The 19519-nt window shown below is 32.2% G+C and overlaps 1 protein-coding gene across 1 annotated transcript in view; it reads left to right on the top strand.

Moving 5' to 3' along the window:
- The window catches only part of gbe1b (glucan (1,4-alpha-), branching enzyme 1b), a 205877-nt gene that overhangs the window by 101623 nt on the left and 84735 nt on the right, over nt 1-19519 (top strand). The window contains 1 exon segment of the mRNA XM_051129146.1: nt 18605-18715. Within this exon segment, the coding sequence (XP_050985103.1) occupies nt 18605-18715 (111 nt within the window).

Genomic DNA, 19519 nt, shown 5'->3' on the forward strand with positions numbered 1-19519 from the left:
GCGTGTGACTCATATCTATGTATATGAGCCAATATACTGTGTTTTTGACAAGGAAGTTTGAGATGGACCCCTGCTCTGAGGTGTGTAAAAAAAAAAAAAAAAAAAAAAAAAATATTCAAGATGTGCTGAATCGCACAAAGACTGAAGGAACATGCATCAACAACAACAACAACAACAATAATAATAAGTTCTTGTTGTTATTGTTTTTTATTGTTGTCATCGTTGTTTTTGTTGTTGTCGTAGATTTTATTGTTGTTTTTATTGTCGTCTATTGTTTTCAATGTTATTGTTGTAGTTGCCGTTGATTCCGTTGTTGTCGTTGTGGTTGTTATTGTCATCATTGTTGCTGCCATTATTGTCGTTTTCATAATTGTTTTTAGTGTTGTTGTTGTTTTCATTGTCGTTGTCAATGTTGTTGTTGTATTTGTCATTGTTGTTTTTGCTGTTGTTGTTCTTGTATTTCTTGTTGTTTTCAATGTTGTTGTTGTCGCCGTTGATTTTGTGGTCATCGTTGTCATTATTGTTATTTTCCTAGTTGTTTTTACTGTTGTTGTTGTTTTCATTGCCGTTGTTGTTTTCGTTTTCGTTCTTGTTGTGTTTCTCTTTGTTGTTACTGTTGTTTTTGCCATTGTTGTCATCATTGTTGTTTTCAGTAGTGTTGTTGTTGTCGCTGTTGATTTTTGTGGTTGTTGTTGTTATTGTCATCGTTGTTGTTGCCATCATCATTGTTGTTGTCATTATTGTCATTTTCATAGTTGTTTTTATTGTTGTTGTTTTCATTGTCAACATTGTTGTTGCATTTGTCATTGTTGTTGTTGTTATATTTCACTTTGTTCTTACTGCTTTTTGTTGTCCCTGGTGAAAAACCAGCATATGCTGGTTAGGTAGGTTTTGATGCTGGTTTAAGCTTGTTCTTAGCTGGTTAATGCTGGTCATGTTGCTGGTCAAGGAGCAGAATAAACCAGCATCAAAACATACCTACCAGCATATGCTGTTTTTTTTCAACAGGGGTTGTTGTCGTCATTGTTGTTATTGTTGGTTTCGATGTTATTGTTGATTTTGTGGTTGTTGTGGTTATTGTTTTTGTTGTTGTAGTTGTCATTGTTTTCATTGTCGTTGTTTTCGCCATGGTTGTTATTGTTGTTATCGTTGTTGTTGTCATTATTGTCATTTTCGTTGTTGTGTTCATTGTTGTTGTATTTGTCATTGTTATTTTTTGTATGTCTCTTGTTGTTGTTTTCGTTGTTGTCGCTGTTATTTTATTTATCGTTGTTGTTGTATTTGTCATTGTCGTTACGGTTGTTTTTGTTGTTGTTGTTGTCTTTGTTGTTGATTTCAGTGTTGTCCTCGTTGTTATTGTTGATTTTCTGATTGTTGTTGTCGTTGTTTTCATTGTTTTCATTGTCATCGTTGTTGATGCAGTTGTTGTTATTTAATAAGGTTTTAAATAGTAAATCATTATTGTAATTGTTGTATTTGTCGTTGTTGTCGTCATTGTTGTCACTGTTGTTGTTGTTTTCATTGTCGTTGTCATGTTGTTGTTTTGTTGTTGTTGTCACCGTTATTGTTGTTTTCGTTGTTGCTGTTATTGTTTTCATTGTCGTTGTTGCTGTTATTGTAGTATTTGTTGTTGTTTTTTATTGTTGTATTTGTCGTTGTTTTTGTCGTTGTGGTTGTTGTTGTCATTGTTATTGCTGGTTTCAATGTTATTATTGTTGTTGTTGTTGTTATTTTTGTTACTGTTTTTTTTTCATTGTCGTCGTTGTTGCCATTGTTGTTGTTATTGTTTTCATTGTCGTTGTTGTTGTCGTTTGTATACTTGGTAATGATACAATACATACTCACAAACATGTACTCAATTATGTATTTTATTGTCATAAATAGTCCAACAGTGCAAGTCAAATTCTCTAAGTAAAGATTTTTTATTTTTTATTAATATTTAATTATTTTAACTTAGACTTGACTGAAAGATAAAACATTTATTTAATAGTAATAGTAGTAGTTTATTATTATTATTATTATTATTATTATTAGTTACTACAAGTTATTATAATTACTTATTATAAACTAAAACAGATAGATCCGGTCCTTGATTCTGATTGGTTGAGCCACATTTGAAGCTGTTGTTACAAACACTCCTTTGTTTACGTCTGTGTGTTGCTCAGCAACCACTTTGTTGCAACCACAACTGATCTGAGGAACTACATTGTTTGGTGGAAGAATAATGTTTTTAATTAATATCATTGCACTTAATTTGCTCTGTTTTATTTTGTGAAACCTTACTACATAACCATTTTATAAAATCAATAAGCCCTGTGAAGCCGTGGTTTACAGTGAATTTATAACAGCTAAGAAGGGGTTCCACTTACAAATTCACTGTAAATCACAGCTTCACGGGGCTTATTGCTTTATTTTAATTCTATATTTGTAAGTCACTTTGGATAACTGTGTGTGTGTGTGTGTGTGTGTGTGTGTGTGTGTGTAGAGCATTATGATTCTGACACTTATCACTTATGTCTTTAATTGTCATAAAACTAATATGACCTGGACTTCTTTTTGCCAGGTTTTTGTGAGATCACCTTAAAAGAGTAAGAGCTGATAGTTGTTATTCCAGTGGGGCAGCAGTGAAACACTCTCACAGCCACACGCATCCCAGCCCTGCTTTTAACGTCACCCAACCTGTCTGATTAATCCGACCTCTGAGCCCGCGATGGCAACCCGGCTACATCCGAGAGCCTCTGAGAAATTAAGATGTCCTAATAAGAGAAGCAGATAAGGCTTGCAGCACAAGTTTGCCTGATTGTATCTGATTACCACTCCAAAACGCTGTCGCTTCCAATGGATAGCATAACAAAAGCCCTCTAATTTAGCCAGTGCCCTTCTGTCCGAGTCCAACAAATTGAAATGTAATGGAAACAATTAGAGCTAGTGAAGAATGCCGCACATGCCGCTGAGAACAGCGAGAGGCCGAACCTCGGCCCTGTTTCCCGGCTAAACATACAAATTAACTTACGATTGGTCTGAAGTCACCTCTGTCTGCAGTGTATTCCATTTCAAGCGGTTTTCTCTGATATAATGGTCCATTAAAGAAAGAGTTCACCTTAAATTTCTGCATTATTCGTCAATATTTACTCACTCTCAGGTCTTTCAATGAAACACAAAATGAAATCAAGGTTACAGTGAGGAACTTGGAAATAAATTAAGACATTTTTTAGAGGATTTCTAAGAAAAAACGTGAAGACTTGCATTAACTCTACTGTATTTTTTAAGTCGTAAAATGATTTAATTATTTATTTTATTATTATTTTTTTTTTATAACAGTATTTAGGGTTTAAGACACTATGTTGTCATGCCAAGTCTTTTTAATTTGTGCATAAGAAACGTCTTGTGGCTGTACTATTAAACAGAGAATATATTATTGATGAATTATTATGAATATTATGCCACAAATGCTGTTAATTAAGCTTAACATGTACTAAATATGATAAATAAAATAAAACCAACATTTTGACTGATTCGATGGATTATTGCAATTATCAAATTCAAAGCCTATAATGAAATAAATATATGAACTGCATCTTTTAAAGTGAAGCATGTAATGCAATTATAACACAACCATAAACATTAATATTGTAATTTTGCAGTTGTTCAGTAAAATACATTTATTGTATTTATTATTATTATTATTATTATTATTATTATTATTATTATTATTATTATTATTATTATTATTATTATACAGTCATATTGATATATAAGACTTTGGCTAAATTGTGCAAATTAATAAATAATAATAATAATAATAATAATAATAATAATAATAATAGTGATGATAATGATAATGATAATGATGATGATGATAATAATAATAATAATAATAATAATAATAATCACAAGATTTGGGCCAAATTGTGCAAGCAAACAAACATACAAACAAACAAATAAATGTATTATTATTATTATTATTATTATTATTATTATTATTATTATTATTATTATTATTATTATTATTATTCAGTCATATTGATATATAAGACTTTGGCTAAATTGTGCAAATAATAATAATAATAATAATCACAAGATTTGGGCCAAATTGTGCAAACAAACAAACATACAAACAAACAAATAAATGTATTATTATTATTATCATTATTATCATTATTATTATTATTATTATTATTATTATTATTATTATTATTATTATTATTATTAGTATCAAAATATTTAGAGTGTTTCTGGTGCTTTATTTATATATTTATTGCAATTTAAAAGAACATGAAATGAGTTTTCAAGCTTTTAAAATGAAACAGAAGCTCCATTTATTGTAATAGCATGGAAAAGAGTGACCAGCGTATTCTTTCAAATACTGTTATTGTTCCCACTGAAGATAAAGTCCAACAGAATTGGAGTGACATGAGGGTGAATAAACATTTATATTTTTGGGTGAACTATCCCTTTAATGGCAGTCTTTGTGGGTGTGAAAACCCATCAGAGAAGTCATTGCGATGCCTTTATGCAGATGTGACCCAGATTTGCATCCCTCACAATGCCGTGACTCATATGTTCACACCAGTCACTGGGTTTTTATGCCGCTTTGCAATTGTGCATTACATCTAATCGTTTCTTTGGCTCTCTGTGTCAATAAGACGGGGTCACGAGAGAGTTCTCACTCAAAGGAGAGACTGAGAGAATCTAGAATCAGACAGAAATTAAACTGTCTGATGATAATTGAGGGGAAGCTGTGTGGTATGTAATGCCAGGAGATAAACAGAGAAGAAGCATTTCCCATCTGGCCCTCTGCACCTCACAGTCATTAGGGGTTGCATTTCCCAGCATGCTCCGTTTTAGGACTCATCCTCTCTCATTTGGGTAATGGCATTTCATTGACTTGAGTCTAAAGCAGACTGTATTTTTAGGGCTGTGTATTGAAATAAACAAACAAACAAAAAAAACATGATTAATCATGCTCCCTGATTCGTAATAAGTTATATTACTTCAAACTGAATCATTAAAGCTTAAAATATCACTTTTACCACCCGTATTGGTCAATCACGAATCTGTGTATGGTCATCACAAGTCTGCCCTCACCTCACCAAAACACACTTAGATTGTCTTAAAATGGCACTGAAAATTCTAGGATGTGATAAATACAAAGTACACTAAATTTAATCGTTTTAGTAGTTCTGTGTAAGCTGTGGGTGTAAATATAGGGAAATAAGACTCACTACGCTTACATCTTATATGTGGGACCCAAAATTACAATATGTAGAGATTTTATGATAGCAGCTTTAGGTAGATAACAAAGACTTAAACAAAAGCAAAAACAAAACAAAAAAGATTAAAAGTTAACAAAGTGTACAGTTGGAACATGGCAATGTCTTAAATAAAAGTTGAATAATAATAATAATAATAATAATAATAATAATAATAATTAATAATAATAATAATAATATTATTATTAATTAATTATTATTAATTATTATTATTATTATTATTTATTATTATTACGTTTGTTTTTTGTTATTTAAATGTATTTATTTAAACTTAAACTGGTTAAGCTGATTGAAAGATAAAACATGTAATAATAATAATAATAATAATAATAATAATAATAACAATAATATTTAGACTTCAGACATTTAAAATGTAAACGTTTTAAAATGTATTTATTTAAACTTAAACTTTGGTTAAACTAACTGACTGAAAGATTAAACGTTTATTTAATAGTAATTATTATTATTATTATTATTATTATTATTATTATTATTTATTATTATTGTTGAAATTTGTTTAATTAAATATATAAGCTAACTGACTAAAATAATAAACATTTCAATAGTAATATTAATAATAATAATAATTATTATTATTATTATTATTGTTGTTGTTGCTGAAATTTGTTTTTAATTTATTTAAAGTTAATTTACTTAAATTAAATATATAAGGTAACTGACTGAAAGAAAAAAAAACATTTTAATAATAATAATAATAATAATAATTAGTAGTAGTAGTAGTAGTAGTAATAGTATTGTTATTAGTATTATTTAGATTGACTATTTAAAATTAAAATTTATTTAAATTTATTTATTTAAACTTAAACTTTGGTTAAACTAACTAATGCTAAAATAACTAATAGTAATAGAAATAATAGTTATATATATAGAGAGAGAGAGAGAGAGAGAGAGAGAGAGAGAGAGAGATAGATATAATTTATATATAGATTTATATATATATATATATATATATTATATATATAGATTTATATATATATACATATATAGATATAGATATAGATATAAAGTGATATTTTATTTTATATTATTATTCAATATTAATTTATTTAGAATGACTGAGAGATAAAACATTTATTTTATAATAATAGCTATTATTATTATTATTATTATTATTATTATTATTATTATTATTAAATGTTTTATTTTTCAGTCAGTTTAACCAGTATTTAAGTTTAAATAAGTACCTATAATTTAAATTTAAATACATTTAAATTTAAAATACCAAAAGTTTAAATATAATAATAATAATAATAATAATAATAATAATAATAATAATAAAGGCCTTGTTCTGCCTATTCAGTACTTTACCAGCCTGCCATGATCTAATAGCCTAGAATTATCTTTAGAAGAAATTGACATGTAATATACACTACCGTTCAAAAGTTTGGGGTCAGTAAGACTTGTAATAGTCTTTAAAGAAGTCTCTTATGCTCATCAAGGCTGCATTTATTTGATTAAAAATATAGAAAAAAAAAACAGTAATATTGCAAAATGTTTTTACAATATAAAATAATGTTTTTTTTTATTTTAACATACTTTAATATAGAATTTATTCCTGTGATGAAAAGCTGAATTTTTATCAGCTGTTACTCCAGTCTTAAGTGTCACATGATCCTTCAGAAATCATTCTAATATGCGGATTTATTATTAGAATGATCAATGTTGGATAATATCAACAGTTGTGCTGCCAAATATTTTTTGGAACCTGTGATTTTTTTTTTTTTTTTTTTTTTTTTTTTCAGGATTCTTTCATGAATAACAAGTTTAAAAAGTACAGTGTTTATTCAAAATATAAATATTTTATAACCATGTAAATTATTTAACTTTTAATAAACTTTTAATTATTAACTTAATACATCCTTGGTGAATAAAAGTATTAATTTCTTTAAAAAAAATAAATAAATAAAAAAATAAAAAAATAAACAATAAAAATGTACTGACCCCAAACTTTTGAACGGTAGTGTATGTGCAGTAAATTAACACCACAAAATGTGAACATTATGATCCTCGTGGGAATAAAGTTTATACAAATTCACCACTTTAACTACAAATAAAAAACAGACAAACAAACAAACAATAAATAAGTAAATAAATACATACATACATACATACATACAGAGGATCCTAATTATGCAATCCTAGTGAATAATTTTGATCTGTTGTCAGCCTAGCTACATTTAGGTAAAATTCTTATATTGTGTTTGTTTGTCCTATTGTGTGGTTCTGTTTGGCCATTATTCTCGTTCTGTAACCTGCAATCGACATAAACACAGTTATACACCAGCCTGCAACAGGTTTGTTTAAACATAAGATGTTTTGAAGGTGTCACATCGTGTGTTTCAAAGGTTTCCCTACCCGACATTTCCCCTCAGAACAAACCCTGAGCGATAAATGAAGAGATGGCTGAAGATGAAGAGCGATGGCTTTCAGTTCTCATTTCAGCAGACTCTTCATTGCAGCGGTAGTGACGGTTACAACACCCCTGCCTTTTTTTTGTCTCTCCATTGATTGTTTGGCTGTGGGCTAATATAAAGGTTTTCCTGCGTGTCAGTCACCTGTCAGGCGCAATCTCACCCAGCACATGGCTGCCTGTCACTCTCATGGGCTTCCCTCGCTGCTGTCAGTCAGTCTGCTGCACAGGGGGCCCGTGGGGGGTGTGTGTGTGTTTGTGTGTGTTTGTGTGTGCGTGTGTGTGTGGTGAAAACACACAACACGAACAGATCGCCATGAGTGATGTGAGGAATACAAAAAAAGTCTTTCCTCCCTCCTTGTTTGCCGCTGGAAAGTTGCTGATGTGTAGAACTTGAGATGTTTTTTGTCAGTAAAACTACAGACAACAGTGTGTTTTTACTGTAAAGACGTTTTCTCTGTCAGGCGCCGCTTTTTTGTCTTGAAATTGTGTTGTTTGCCATTGTTCCTTTTGTTGAAAAAGAAGTACACGTCTGCATATTTTAAAAAAAGAGTACTTACAGAAATAATATGTGTAAAGAATAATTGATGATGGGCTATTAAATTACTAGAAGCATCATTTTTCTCCACTTAGTGGATTTCCATGGTGCCCTGAGTTTGAACTTCCAAAACGTAGTTTAAATGCGGCTTCAAACGATCCCAAATGTGGTTGTAAACAATCCCAGCCAAGGAAGAAGGGTCTGTCTAGTGAAACAATTGGTTATTTTCATAAAAATAATACAGTTTATATACTTTTTAATGTCAAACGCTCATTGTGTCTTGTGCTGCCTGAACAGTTTTTTTTTTCCGGTTCATGACAGTTAGGATTAGATTTTAGGATTAGATTTCCATTTTAAAAATACAATTTAAATACTTTTTAATCTCAAATGCTTGTCTTGTCTTGCTCTGCCTGAACTCTGTGTATTCTGGCTCAAGACAGTTAGGGTATGTCAAAAAACTCCAATCTCATGTTCTGCCTCAACTTCAAAATCATCCTATATCGCTGTTTTACCTTTTTTTGTTAAGGGTGTTTGATCTTTGCATGTTCATTTTGCAAAGACTGGGTCGGAACCTCTGCAGCAATGTAGGATGATTTTGAAATGATTTTTGAAGTTGTCCGAGAAAATCAGATTGGAGTTTTTCAACATACCCTAACTGTCTTGAGCCAGAATACACAGAGTTCAGGCAGAGCAAGACAAGACAAGCATTTGAGATTAAAAAGTATTTAAATTGTATTTTTTAAATGAAAATAACTGATTGTTTTGCTAGATAAGACCCTTCTTCCTCGGCTGAGATCGTTTAGAGCCATTTGAAGCCGCATTTAAACTGCATTCTGGAAGTTTAAACTCAGGGCACCATATCAGTCCATTATATGGGGAAAAATCCTGAAATGTTTTCCTCAAAAAACATAATTTCTTTACGACTGAAAAAAGAAAGACATGAACATCCTGGATGACAAGGGGGTGAGTAAAGTATCTGTACATTTATGTTCTGGAAGTGGACTTCTCCTTTAATTTACTATAAAATAATTGTGTTTTTATTTAATACTCCCTTTTAATTTTACAACCCCAATTCCAGAAAAGTTTTGTGAAATGGCATAAAATCAAGAATATGATATCTGTTTATTCTCTTTAATCTTTATTTAATTGATTATTCAATGTTTTCAGTAGCCAACTTTTAGTTTTATTTTGTAAATATAACCAGATTTTGATTTTCAAAGCAACACAGTCCAAAAAAGTTTAACAATGTTTAACTGTTTCGGAACTGAGGATACGAATACTTCAAGTTTTGCAAGCAAAATTGTTGCCCAAGCTGGCTTGATTAAAAAAAACTTAAGATGCTCAGCAGTCTGTGATTCTCATTGTCTGATTGTCCTTTTTAGGCTAGTCATACATTTTCAAAAAGGGACAGATCTGGACTGCAGACAGGCCAGTCTAGCACATTCAGTCTGTGTCTACGAAACCACGCTGTTGTAGCACATGCAGAATGAGACCTGTCATTGTCTTGATCTAATAACCTTGGACTTCCCATGAAAGATGTCATCTTGATGGCGGTATATGTGTCTGAAAAATCCCAATACATGCCTTTATTTCAACGGTGCCTTTGCACATATTACAGGCACCAATGCCGTTTGCTCTGCTGCACCGCCATACCATGATCGTTTGCATCTGCATCTGTCGCTGATGAAAGTCTGGATGGTCCCTTTGGTCTTTGGTACTGAGAACTCAACTTCCATTTTTCCCAGAAACAAGCTGAAACGTGGACTCGTTTGACCACAGCACACATTTCCATTGTGTTTCTGACTATCTGAGATGAGCTCTGGCCCAGAGAACCCAATGGCATCACTGCACAGAACTGATGTATAGCTTTCTGCTGGAGAAACAGAAATTCAAGTTGCATTTATTGATGCAGCTGCAGAATGTGTTAAGTGACAGCACTTTTTCTGAAGTACTCCTGAGCCCATGTGGCTATATTTAACATCGCAGCATGTTGGTTTCTTATGCAATGCCATCTGAGGTCTCAAAGGTCATGTACATTCACCTAAGGTGTCTTGCCTTGCCCTACACAGACTGACATTTCTCTGGATTCCCTGAATCTTTTCACTATAGTATGTTTGGTAGTTGGTGAAAGATCTAAATTCTTTGCAAATAAATTGGATTTTTGATCTGTTTGATCTGTTTTGTCCGATGAAATTTGGGACAAAGTGATGAGACGTGATCCAGCTTCGCTTGCAAAGACTGAAATGCTCCTTTTATACCCAAACATGATATCAATACCTATTTCCATTTCACCTGCTTACTGTAAACTGTTTTAAAACAGTTTAATTTATATTCTATAACTTTTTCACTTTTATTTGGGCTCTGTCCCAACTTGCAGCCATGAAAATCAAAAATTGGTTATACTTACAAAATAAAATTAAAAGTTGGCCACTGAAAACATTGGAAATTTTCTTTGTATTTTAGTTAATTAAAGGAACCGTATGTAAGAAATTTATTTCAGTTAATCATAAAATGGCCCTGACATGTCACTAGACATTAAGAAATCATGTTCATTTCAAATACTTATATCACTGACAACAGTGGTCCGGCCAGGATATTGTCATTTAAAAGTGAAAGTTGCAGCCCTCAACTGATGTTGATGTTGTCATGTTGTGTTTTGGTCTGAGGCACCACCCTCCAGCTATCTACCAATCACGAAGTCAGTAGAGTTTTCGTCATCCGGATTGCCAGCTCTGCTCTAGTTACAGCTGCAGCTACGAACGTGTCGGATAAAACATGTATAAAGTTACGAAACCTAAAAGACCTCGTTATGAATCCGAAGTACGTCGTGACAAAGTCCGAAATAAAACAAGGATTTGTATAGGAGAGGCCTTTGACAGATGGAGACGGCTGAAAACGGAGAAGAATTTTAAGACAGATGCCAACGTTGCTAATTTTCCACGGTCGCCCGTGCTAAATGCGTTCATAAAAAGCTTTATATCGCACCACTAGCACGGTATGAAAACAATCTATGTTCCGACTGAAATGTGGTATTACAGTACATCTTTACGAAATATTTGGCTAATCGCCTTTAGTAAATTTTTGCGACACATAATTACTTCGCATTACTCTCGTGAAGCATAAACATAAGTAACAGAAGAAAAAAAAACTTATTGTGTAGGACTCGTCACTTGCCATTGGAAGCTCCTTGTAGCAGCCTACGTTCCTGCGGAATCCTGCAGCTTAGCTGGCAACCTCGAGTCAGGGGGGAGGGGGAGGGGATACGCCCTTCTGCAGTATTTTGAAAGTGATTGCAGTACCAGTTTTGGCCACAATCCTACATACGGTTCCTTTAAATAAAGGTTAAAGAGAATGAACAGATAACATATTCTTGATTTTATGGCATTTCACAAAACATTTTTTGTGAAATTGGGGTTGTAAAAAAACTTATGTGCACCCCTAAGTATAACTTAAAGGAATATACACTGAGTTTGGGATCAGTAAGATTTTTAATGTTTTTTTTTTTTGTTTGTTTGTTTGTTTATGTCTTTTATGCTCACAAAGGCTGTATTTATTTGAAAAACAAAGTAATATTGCAAAATATTAATATTATTGCAGTTTAAAATAACCATAAAATAAAACTTTAAAATAGAATTTATTTCTGTGATGAAAAGCTGAATTTTTTAGCATCATTACTACAGTCTTCAGTGTCACGTGATCCTTCAGAAATCAGTGTTGAAAACAGTTGTGCTGCTTTTTATTTTTATATTTTTTTGGAACCTGTGATACTTTTTTCAGAATTCTTTGATGAATAAAAGTTAAAAGAATAGCATTTATTTAAGATAGAAATCATTTCTTTTTTGAAAGAAATTAATCCTTTATTCAGCAAGAATATGTTAAATTGATAAAAAGCAATATTAGAGACTTACATTGTTACAAAAGTTTACTATCTGTTTTTTCTGTATTTTTTGTGAAATAAGAGCAACCTTGATTAAAAAATAAATAAATAAATAATAAATAATAATAATTAAATAAAATTATTATAGTTTAAATTTTATATTAAATGCAATTAGCTAAAAGCTGTTTTTTTTTTTTTTTTTTTTTGGGACCCATCCAAGATGTAGAGTTTGTTTTTTCATGGGAACTTGTTTGGAGAAATTTAGCATTACATCACCTGCTCACCAATGGATCCGCTGCAGTGAATGGGTGCTGTCAGAATGAGAGTCCAATAAAAAAAAAAAACATCACAGTAATCCACAAGTAATCCACACCACTCCAGTCCATCAGTATACATCCTGTGAAGTCAAAATCTGTGTGTTTGTAAGAAACAAATCCATTATTAATATGTTTTAACTTTAAACTGTCGCTTATGGACAAAATAAAAGCTCACAATCCATAATAATGCTTCGTCCAGTGAAAAAGTCCATCCTATGTTGTCCTTTCACATCAAAATCCACCAAAATATTTGTTTAGAACTTTTTTAGACTGTTTACACTTCTAAACAGCACTTGATCTGTGCATATTTCCCTCCTGATTCAGACAAGACAACTTTTTCTCTGGGGGAAGCAATGGTATGGATAGAAGACTTGTATATTAACAGTTTGAAATCTTGATGGATTTGTTTCTTACAAACACGCAGCTTTTCATTTCACAAGATATTAATTGATAGATTCAAGCGGTATGGATTGCTTGTGGATTATTGTGATGTTTTTATCAGCTGTTTGGACTCTCATTCTGACGGCACCCATTCACTGCAGAGGATCCATTGGTGAGCAAGTAATGTCATGATACATTTCTCCAAATATGTTGGAGAAACAAACTCATCTACATTTTGGATGGCCTGAGGGTGAGCAAATGTTTAGCAAACTTTAATTCTTAGGTGAATTATGTAGTGTTTTTTTTTTTTTTTTTTATACGTTTAAGATATGAAGTAAACTACAAATGCACATTCAGTAAAAATTAAGTAAACTTCTTCTTGTTTTATAAGGGTAGACATTTGTTTTTGCATTCCAGAAGTTTAAATCACATCCTGTTTTTGGGAAATAAACAGCGCTGCATTCATGACAGGTTTTCAGATTCGTGTTGGACACACTGTCCCAGAGTTTTTCTGTCTTCCCACAAGCTGAACATCTCTGTTCTGTTCCAGTGAAATCTCCTCACTGAAAGAGGATGAGATGTGCGTGCCGTCACAAGGCTAAGGGTGAAAAGTAGAGTTGGAAGACATGTGAGTGAGAGTTGGCTGATGAATTGTGGTGAGAAAAGTCTCAGGTTTGGGAGCGGAGGATGTTGACTCTTAACTAAGGGCGCTTGACTCTTTCCAGTCGTACTGTGCCAGAGACGTGACACAGATGTCAGAATAATGACTTCCTCACAGCATTTTATACATTAGCATACTGCTTCCCTGTTACCTCACTATGGGATGGTATGCGCTGGATAGATGGTGTGTGTGTGTGTGTGTGTGTGTGTGTGTGTGTGTGTGTGTGTGTGCACGCTGCAGCAGAGGAGTGTTGATTGAATGTTATTAGTACATGGTGACATGTTTATTAGGATGGCCTGTAATTATATTATATGTAAATAATATTTAAGAAATGCATTGGCCTGTAATTATATTACAATATTGTGATTATTTTATTCACCCTCATGACGTTCCATACATCAACATTTAATAAGCACTAGTTGTTACCAAAGTTTTGTAAGTTTATAGTCATTTAAAATGATCCATTAAGAAACCTTCAAATTTGTATACATAGGTAGGCCTATTGTTTGATAGATCATCACCAACAATTTAACTAATTACAGTTATTAAACTTATTTTATCTCAGCTGTCAATGATAATGAATTAAGCATTCACTGAAATACATAAATGAAAACAATTGAAAATAACATATATGCATAATTTAATACATATAATGCACATAATAATATAATACATATACATTTATAATAATTACATTTTTACAAATGCATTTATAAATTTTATAATTAATATTTTGAGAATTAGCATATTGAAATATGTAAGTGATATTCAGGAAATTTTGGGAAAAAAGAATATTGTATTTGTATTTATCAATTATTTTATTTATTATTATTATTATTATTATTATTATTATTATTATTATTGTTGTTATTTTTTAGAACTATTTGAACTATATAAATAATATTCAAGAATTCCTTCAAGGAAAATGTTTAATATTTATATATTTTGCAAATGTATACTTTGTTTTAATGATTTCATACTTTTATAAAGACCTGATATATTGGAATATGTAAATAATGTTCAAGAAAAGCATTTTAAGAAAATGTGTAATATTTATATATTTTGCAGATTTACAATTTTTCAATTATTTAATATTTTATAAAGAATTGGTATATTGGAATATGTAAGTAATATACAAGAAATGCATTTTAATAATATGTGTAATATTATTTATTTTTTAATGTGTAGTTTGATTAGGTGATTTAATGGTTTATATAGAATTGGTATATTAGAATATGTAAATAACATTCAAAATATGCATTTAAAGAAAATATGTAATATATGTTTTTCAAATTCATATTTTTTTTTTTTACATGATTTAATACTTTTAAAAAAAATTGATATGTTGGAATATGTAAATAATATTCAAGAAATTCATTTTAAAAGTGGTGCTATATTTATATGTTTTGCAAATTTATAATTAATTTCAGTTAATACTTTATTAAGAACTTGTAGATAAAATATTTATTTTTTTGATAAAATATGCAAATAATACTGAAGACATAAGTTTAGGAATATGTATATTTTTTATGTTTTGCACGTTATCATTAAATATTTGAATTTATTTAATAATTTATTAAGAATTAGTATATTGAAATATGTAAATAATATTCAGGAAGTGCATTTTCAGAAAACGTGTAATATTTATATGTTTTGCAAATGTGTAATTTGTTTAAACAATTTAATAATTTTATAAAGAATTGGTATATTGGAATTGGAATATGTAAATAATTTTCATTAAATGCTTTTTGAGAAAATGTGCAATATTTGTACGTTTTTCAAATGTATAATTTGTTTACATGATTTAATACTTTATAAAGTATTAATTTATTGGAATATGTAAATAATATCAAGAAATGCATTTTAAGAAAATGTGTAATATTTATAAGTTTTTCAAATGTATAATTTGTTTATATTTTTAATACTTTATAAAGAATTAATTTATTGGAATATGTCAATAATATCAAGAAATGCATTTTAAGAAAATATGTGGTAATTTATATGTTTTGCAAATGTATAATTTGCTTACATTATTTAATACTTTATAAAGAAGTGATAAATTGGAATATGTAAATAATATTAGAGAAATAGATTTTAAAAAGGTGCAATATTTATATGTTTTGCAAATTAATAACTTATTTCAGTTAATATTTTATTAAAAAATTGTAGATGAATTATTTAAATTTGTAGATGATGTAAATAATATTGAAGAAATAAGTTTAGGAATATGCTGCAAATTATCATGAACTATTTTAATTTTTTTAATCATTTATTAAGAATTAGTATATTGAAATATGTAAATGATATTCAAGAAGTGCGTTTATTAAAGTGTTTAATTTTCAAGAATATGTTAATTAGTATGCTTGAAATACATTTTCAGGAACTGTGTTCAAGAAATGTTTTAATATTTAATTGTTTTGCTCATTTATAATATTCAGGAACAGTTTTTAACTGAAAATGCACTGAAGATCAGGTTTGTCCTAAAGAGCTGCTAACAACTCAGTTTTTCACATAATGTTAAGTTTAAAGGGGTCATCGGATGCAAAGTTTACTTTTACATGTTGTTTAAACATTAATGTATGTTGGCAGTGTATGTACAAATCTATTCTCAGACCGCTCCCACGATAGTTGATTGACATGAGCATCTTACCTCAGACCCGCCGTAACTTAGCTGTAACAGTCCAACCTCCGTTGTTTCGATGCCGGAGCAGGGATGTAATTTAGACAAGAATATCTCTGATTGAGCGATTGAGGTGTTGTGTTGCTGGATGCAATAATGAACATAGTGGTCGTCATTTACTCCCGACATCTAGTTAGCAAGTTTCGCGGCTAAACACACTAAACGTGGCTAAAGTAAACAGGCTTGTCACTCCACAGAGAGAAGAGAGGGGCGGGGTAAGCAGAGCTCATTTGCATTTAAAGGAACAATCCATCAGAATGGGAAGATTTTTGCAGACAAGGTAAAAAGGGTGTTGTGTTACACTACCATTGAGAATTTTTAACCAAAATATATTATAGACTTTAGACCCTTGAGAATCATATCAACTTGTGGACTGTCCTTAGTTTGAGAGTTTTGTTAATGCTACACTGTTATACATTTGAAAAAGAAGTAACTGAAAAAGCTAGTGTTTTGAAAACAGCTGAGCTGCTGTCAAGCAACTGAAAAGTGTAGTTAAATACTACTTTGAGTTAGTTACGGACATTTTCTCTGAAATGCCAAGGGGGCAGTGTGTCCTCAAAAATTGAGATGGGGAAAAAATCAATAGTACTAAAATAAAATAAACAAGAGCTAACATTAGGGTTCTAATCTTGTCATAATCTCACTGTAGAGTGCATTACTGCGGTATGATGGATTCATACACTGTAGAAATGGCGCCCAAGCTTGTAGAAGGAAAATGGAATCTGGCTAGACCAACAAACAAGACAGACATCAGGCTATGTTTATGTCAAAATAGCAAACAAATGATGAGAGAACGAGAAAGAATGAGAGACTGACAGAATTGTTTTTCCTTATTCACTTTTATACACTGAGCAAAATTATAAACACAACACTTTTGTTTTTGCCCCCATTTTTCATGAGCTGAACTCAAAGATCTAAGACTTTTTCTATGTACACAAAAGGCCTATTTCACTCAAATATTGTTCACAAATCTGTCTAAATCTGTGTTAGTGAGCACTTCGCATTTGCCGAAATAATCCATCCACCTCACAGGTGTGGCATATCAAGATGCTGATTAGACAGCATGATTATTACACCGGTGTGCCTTAGGCTGGCCACAATAAAAGGCCACTCTAAAATGTGCAGTTTTACTGTATTGGGGTATGTCAGTATCTGGTGTGACCACCATTTGCCTCACGCAGTGCAACACATCTCCTTCGCATAGAGTTGATCAGGTTGTTAATTGTGGCCTGTGGAATGTTGGTTCACTCCTCTTCAATGGCTGTGCGAAGTTGCTGGATATTGGCAGGAACTGGAACACGCTGTCGTATACGCTGATCCAGAGCATCCCAAACATGCTCAATGGGTGACATGTCCGGTGCATATGCTGGCCATGCAAGAACTGGGATGTTTTCAGCTTCCAGGAATTGTGTACAGATGCTTGCAACATGGGGCCGTGCATTATCATGCTGCAACATGAGGTGATGGTCGTGGATAATTGGCACAACAATGGGCCTCAGGATCTATTCACGGAATCTCTGTGCATTCAAAATGCCATTGATAAAATGCACCTGTGTTCGTTGTCCATAACATACGCCTGCCCATACCATAACCCCACCACCACCATGGCCCACTCGATCCACAACGTTGACATCAGGAAACCGCTCACCCACACAACACCATACACGCTGCCATCTGCCCTGTACAGTGAAAACCGGGTTTCATCCGTGAAGAGAACACCTCTCCAAAGTGCCAGACACCATCGGATGTGAGCATTTGCCCACTCAAGTCAGTTACGACGACGAACTGCAGTCAGATTTTCTTCTCTGAGCTTATCTGAGACAGTTTCTGACAGTTTGTGCAGAAATCCTTTGGTTATACAAAGCGATTGTTGCAGCAGCTGTCCGGGTGGCTGGTCTCCGACAATCTTGGAGGTGAAGATGCTGGATGTGGAGGTCCTGGGCTGGTGTGGTTACACGTGGCCTGCAGTTGTGAGGCCAGTTGGTACTGCCAAATTCTCTGAAACGCCTTTGGAGACAGTTTATGGTAGAGAAATGAACATTCAGTTCACGGGCTCTGGTGGACATTTCTGCAGTCAGCATGCCAATTGCACGCTCCCTCAAAACTTGTGACATCTGTGGCATTGTGCTGTGTGATAAAACTGCACATTTTAGAGTGGCCTTTTTTGTGGCCAACCTAAGGCACACCTGTGCAATAATCATGCTGTCTAATCATCATCTTGATATGCCACATCTGTGAGGTGGATGGATTATCTCAGCAAAGGAGAAGTGCTCACTAACACAGATTTAGACAAATTTGTGAACAATATTTGAGAGAAACAGGCCTCTTGTGTACACAGAAAAAGTCTTAGATCTTTGAGTTCAGCTCATGAAAAATGGGGGCAAAAACAAAAGAGTTGCTTTTATAATTTTGGTCAGTGTATTTACTCATTGTCTTTCATCCTCAGATCCTTAAGGAGTTCAAGGACGAAGATTGGAACATTGGAAACATCGTGTACACGATGACCAACAGGCGATACGGCGAGAAATGCATCGCTTACGCCGAAAGCCACGACCAGGTACTGCCATCCGGAAACCTTCATTCCTCCATTGAGGAGTAAAGGAAAAGTAATCAATCTATCATTGGGAATAACACATCCATCCCATTTGTACACATTCTAACGTGGCGGCTAGAGCCGATTGTTGTTGTTGTTTTTTTTTCCTGTCTTCCTTTCTTCTCTTTGTTTTTCCTGTGTAGTGTTTCCAAGGTCTGGGAATAATGATTTGTGCTACTCAATATGAGACACTTGAGTGAGTCTGAGTCGAAACGTGCTAAAACTAGTAAAACTTTACTTTGACACTTCATCAATAGACCAGCTGTTTAGCATTGCAATAAAGTTTCCATCAGAATGGCAGATCCTATGTGAAACTGTAAGGATGTTTTAAAATATTGATGAACGTTGGGTTCTTGGCTTAGCATTTGCAACATTTTAAGCCGCGGTGCTTATGTAGGTAACGGAGGTTTGATTTTTATGTATTTATTAAGAATTAGTATATTGAAATACATAATATTTAGGACATTTTTCCAATCTAGTCTGCAGCATTTCACAATCTACTTCATCTTGCTTTACTGCTTCATTTCTGTCCTGTTACTCACACTATTGATCCATAAAAGTGACAAAAAGATCACATTATTAATGGATGCTGTTTACCACCAAATGATTTCATCTTGAAAAACATTACTATTACTTTTGCTCATTATTTGGTTTATGGGTTTTTTTTGAAGAAAATCAATTTACTCTACGATTACACCTTCAGTGGTAACTTGCAGTTTTGCAGCGTTAAAATCAGGCCTGTATTCAGTCTTTTTTTTTTCTGTTGTC

This window comes from Labeo rohita, chromosome 15 (assembly GCF_022985175.1).
Source record: "Labeo rohita strain BAU-BD-2019 chromosome 15, IGBB_LRoh.1.0, whole genome shotgun sequence".
NCBI lineage: Eukaryota > Metazoa > Chordata > Actinopteri > Cypriniformes > Cyprinidae > Labeo > Labeo rohita.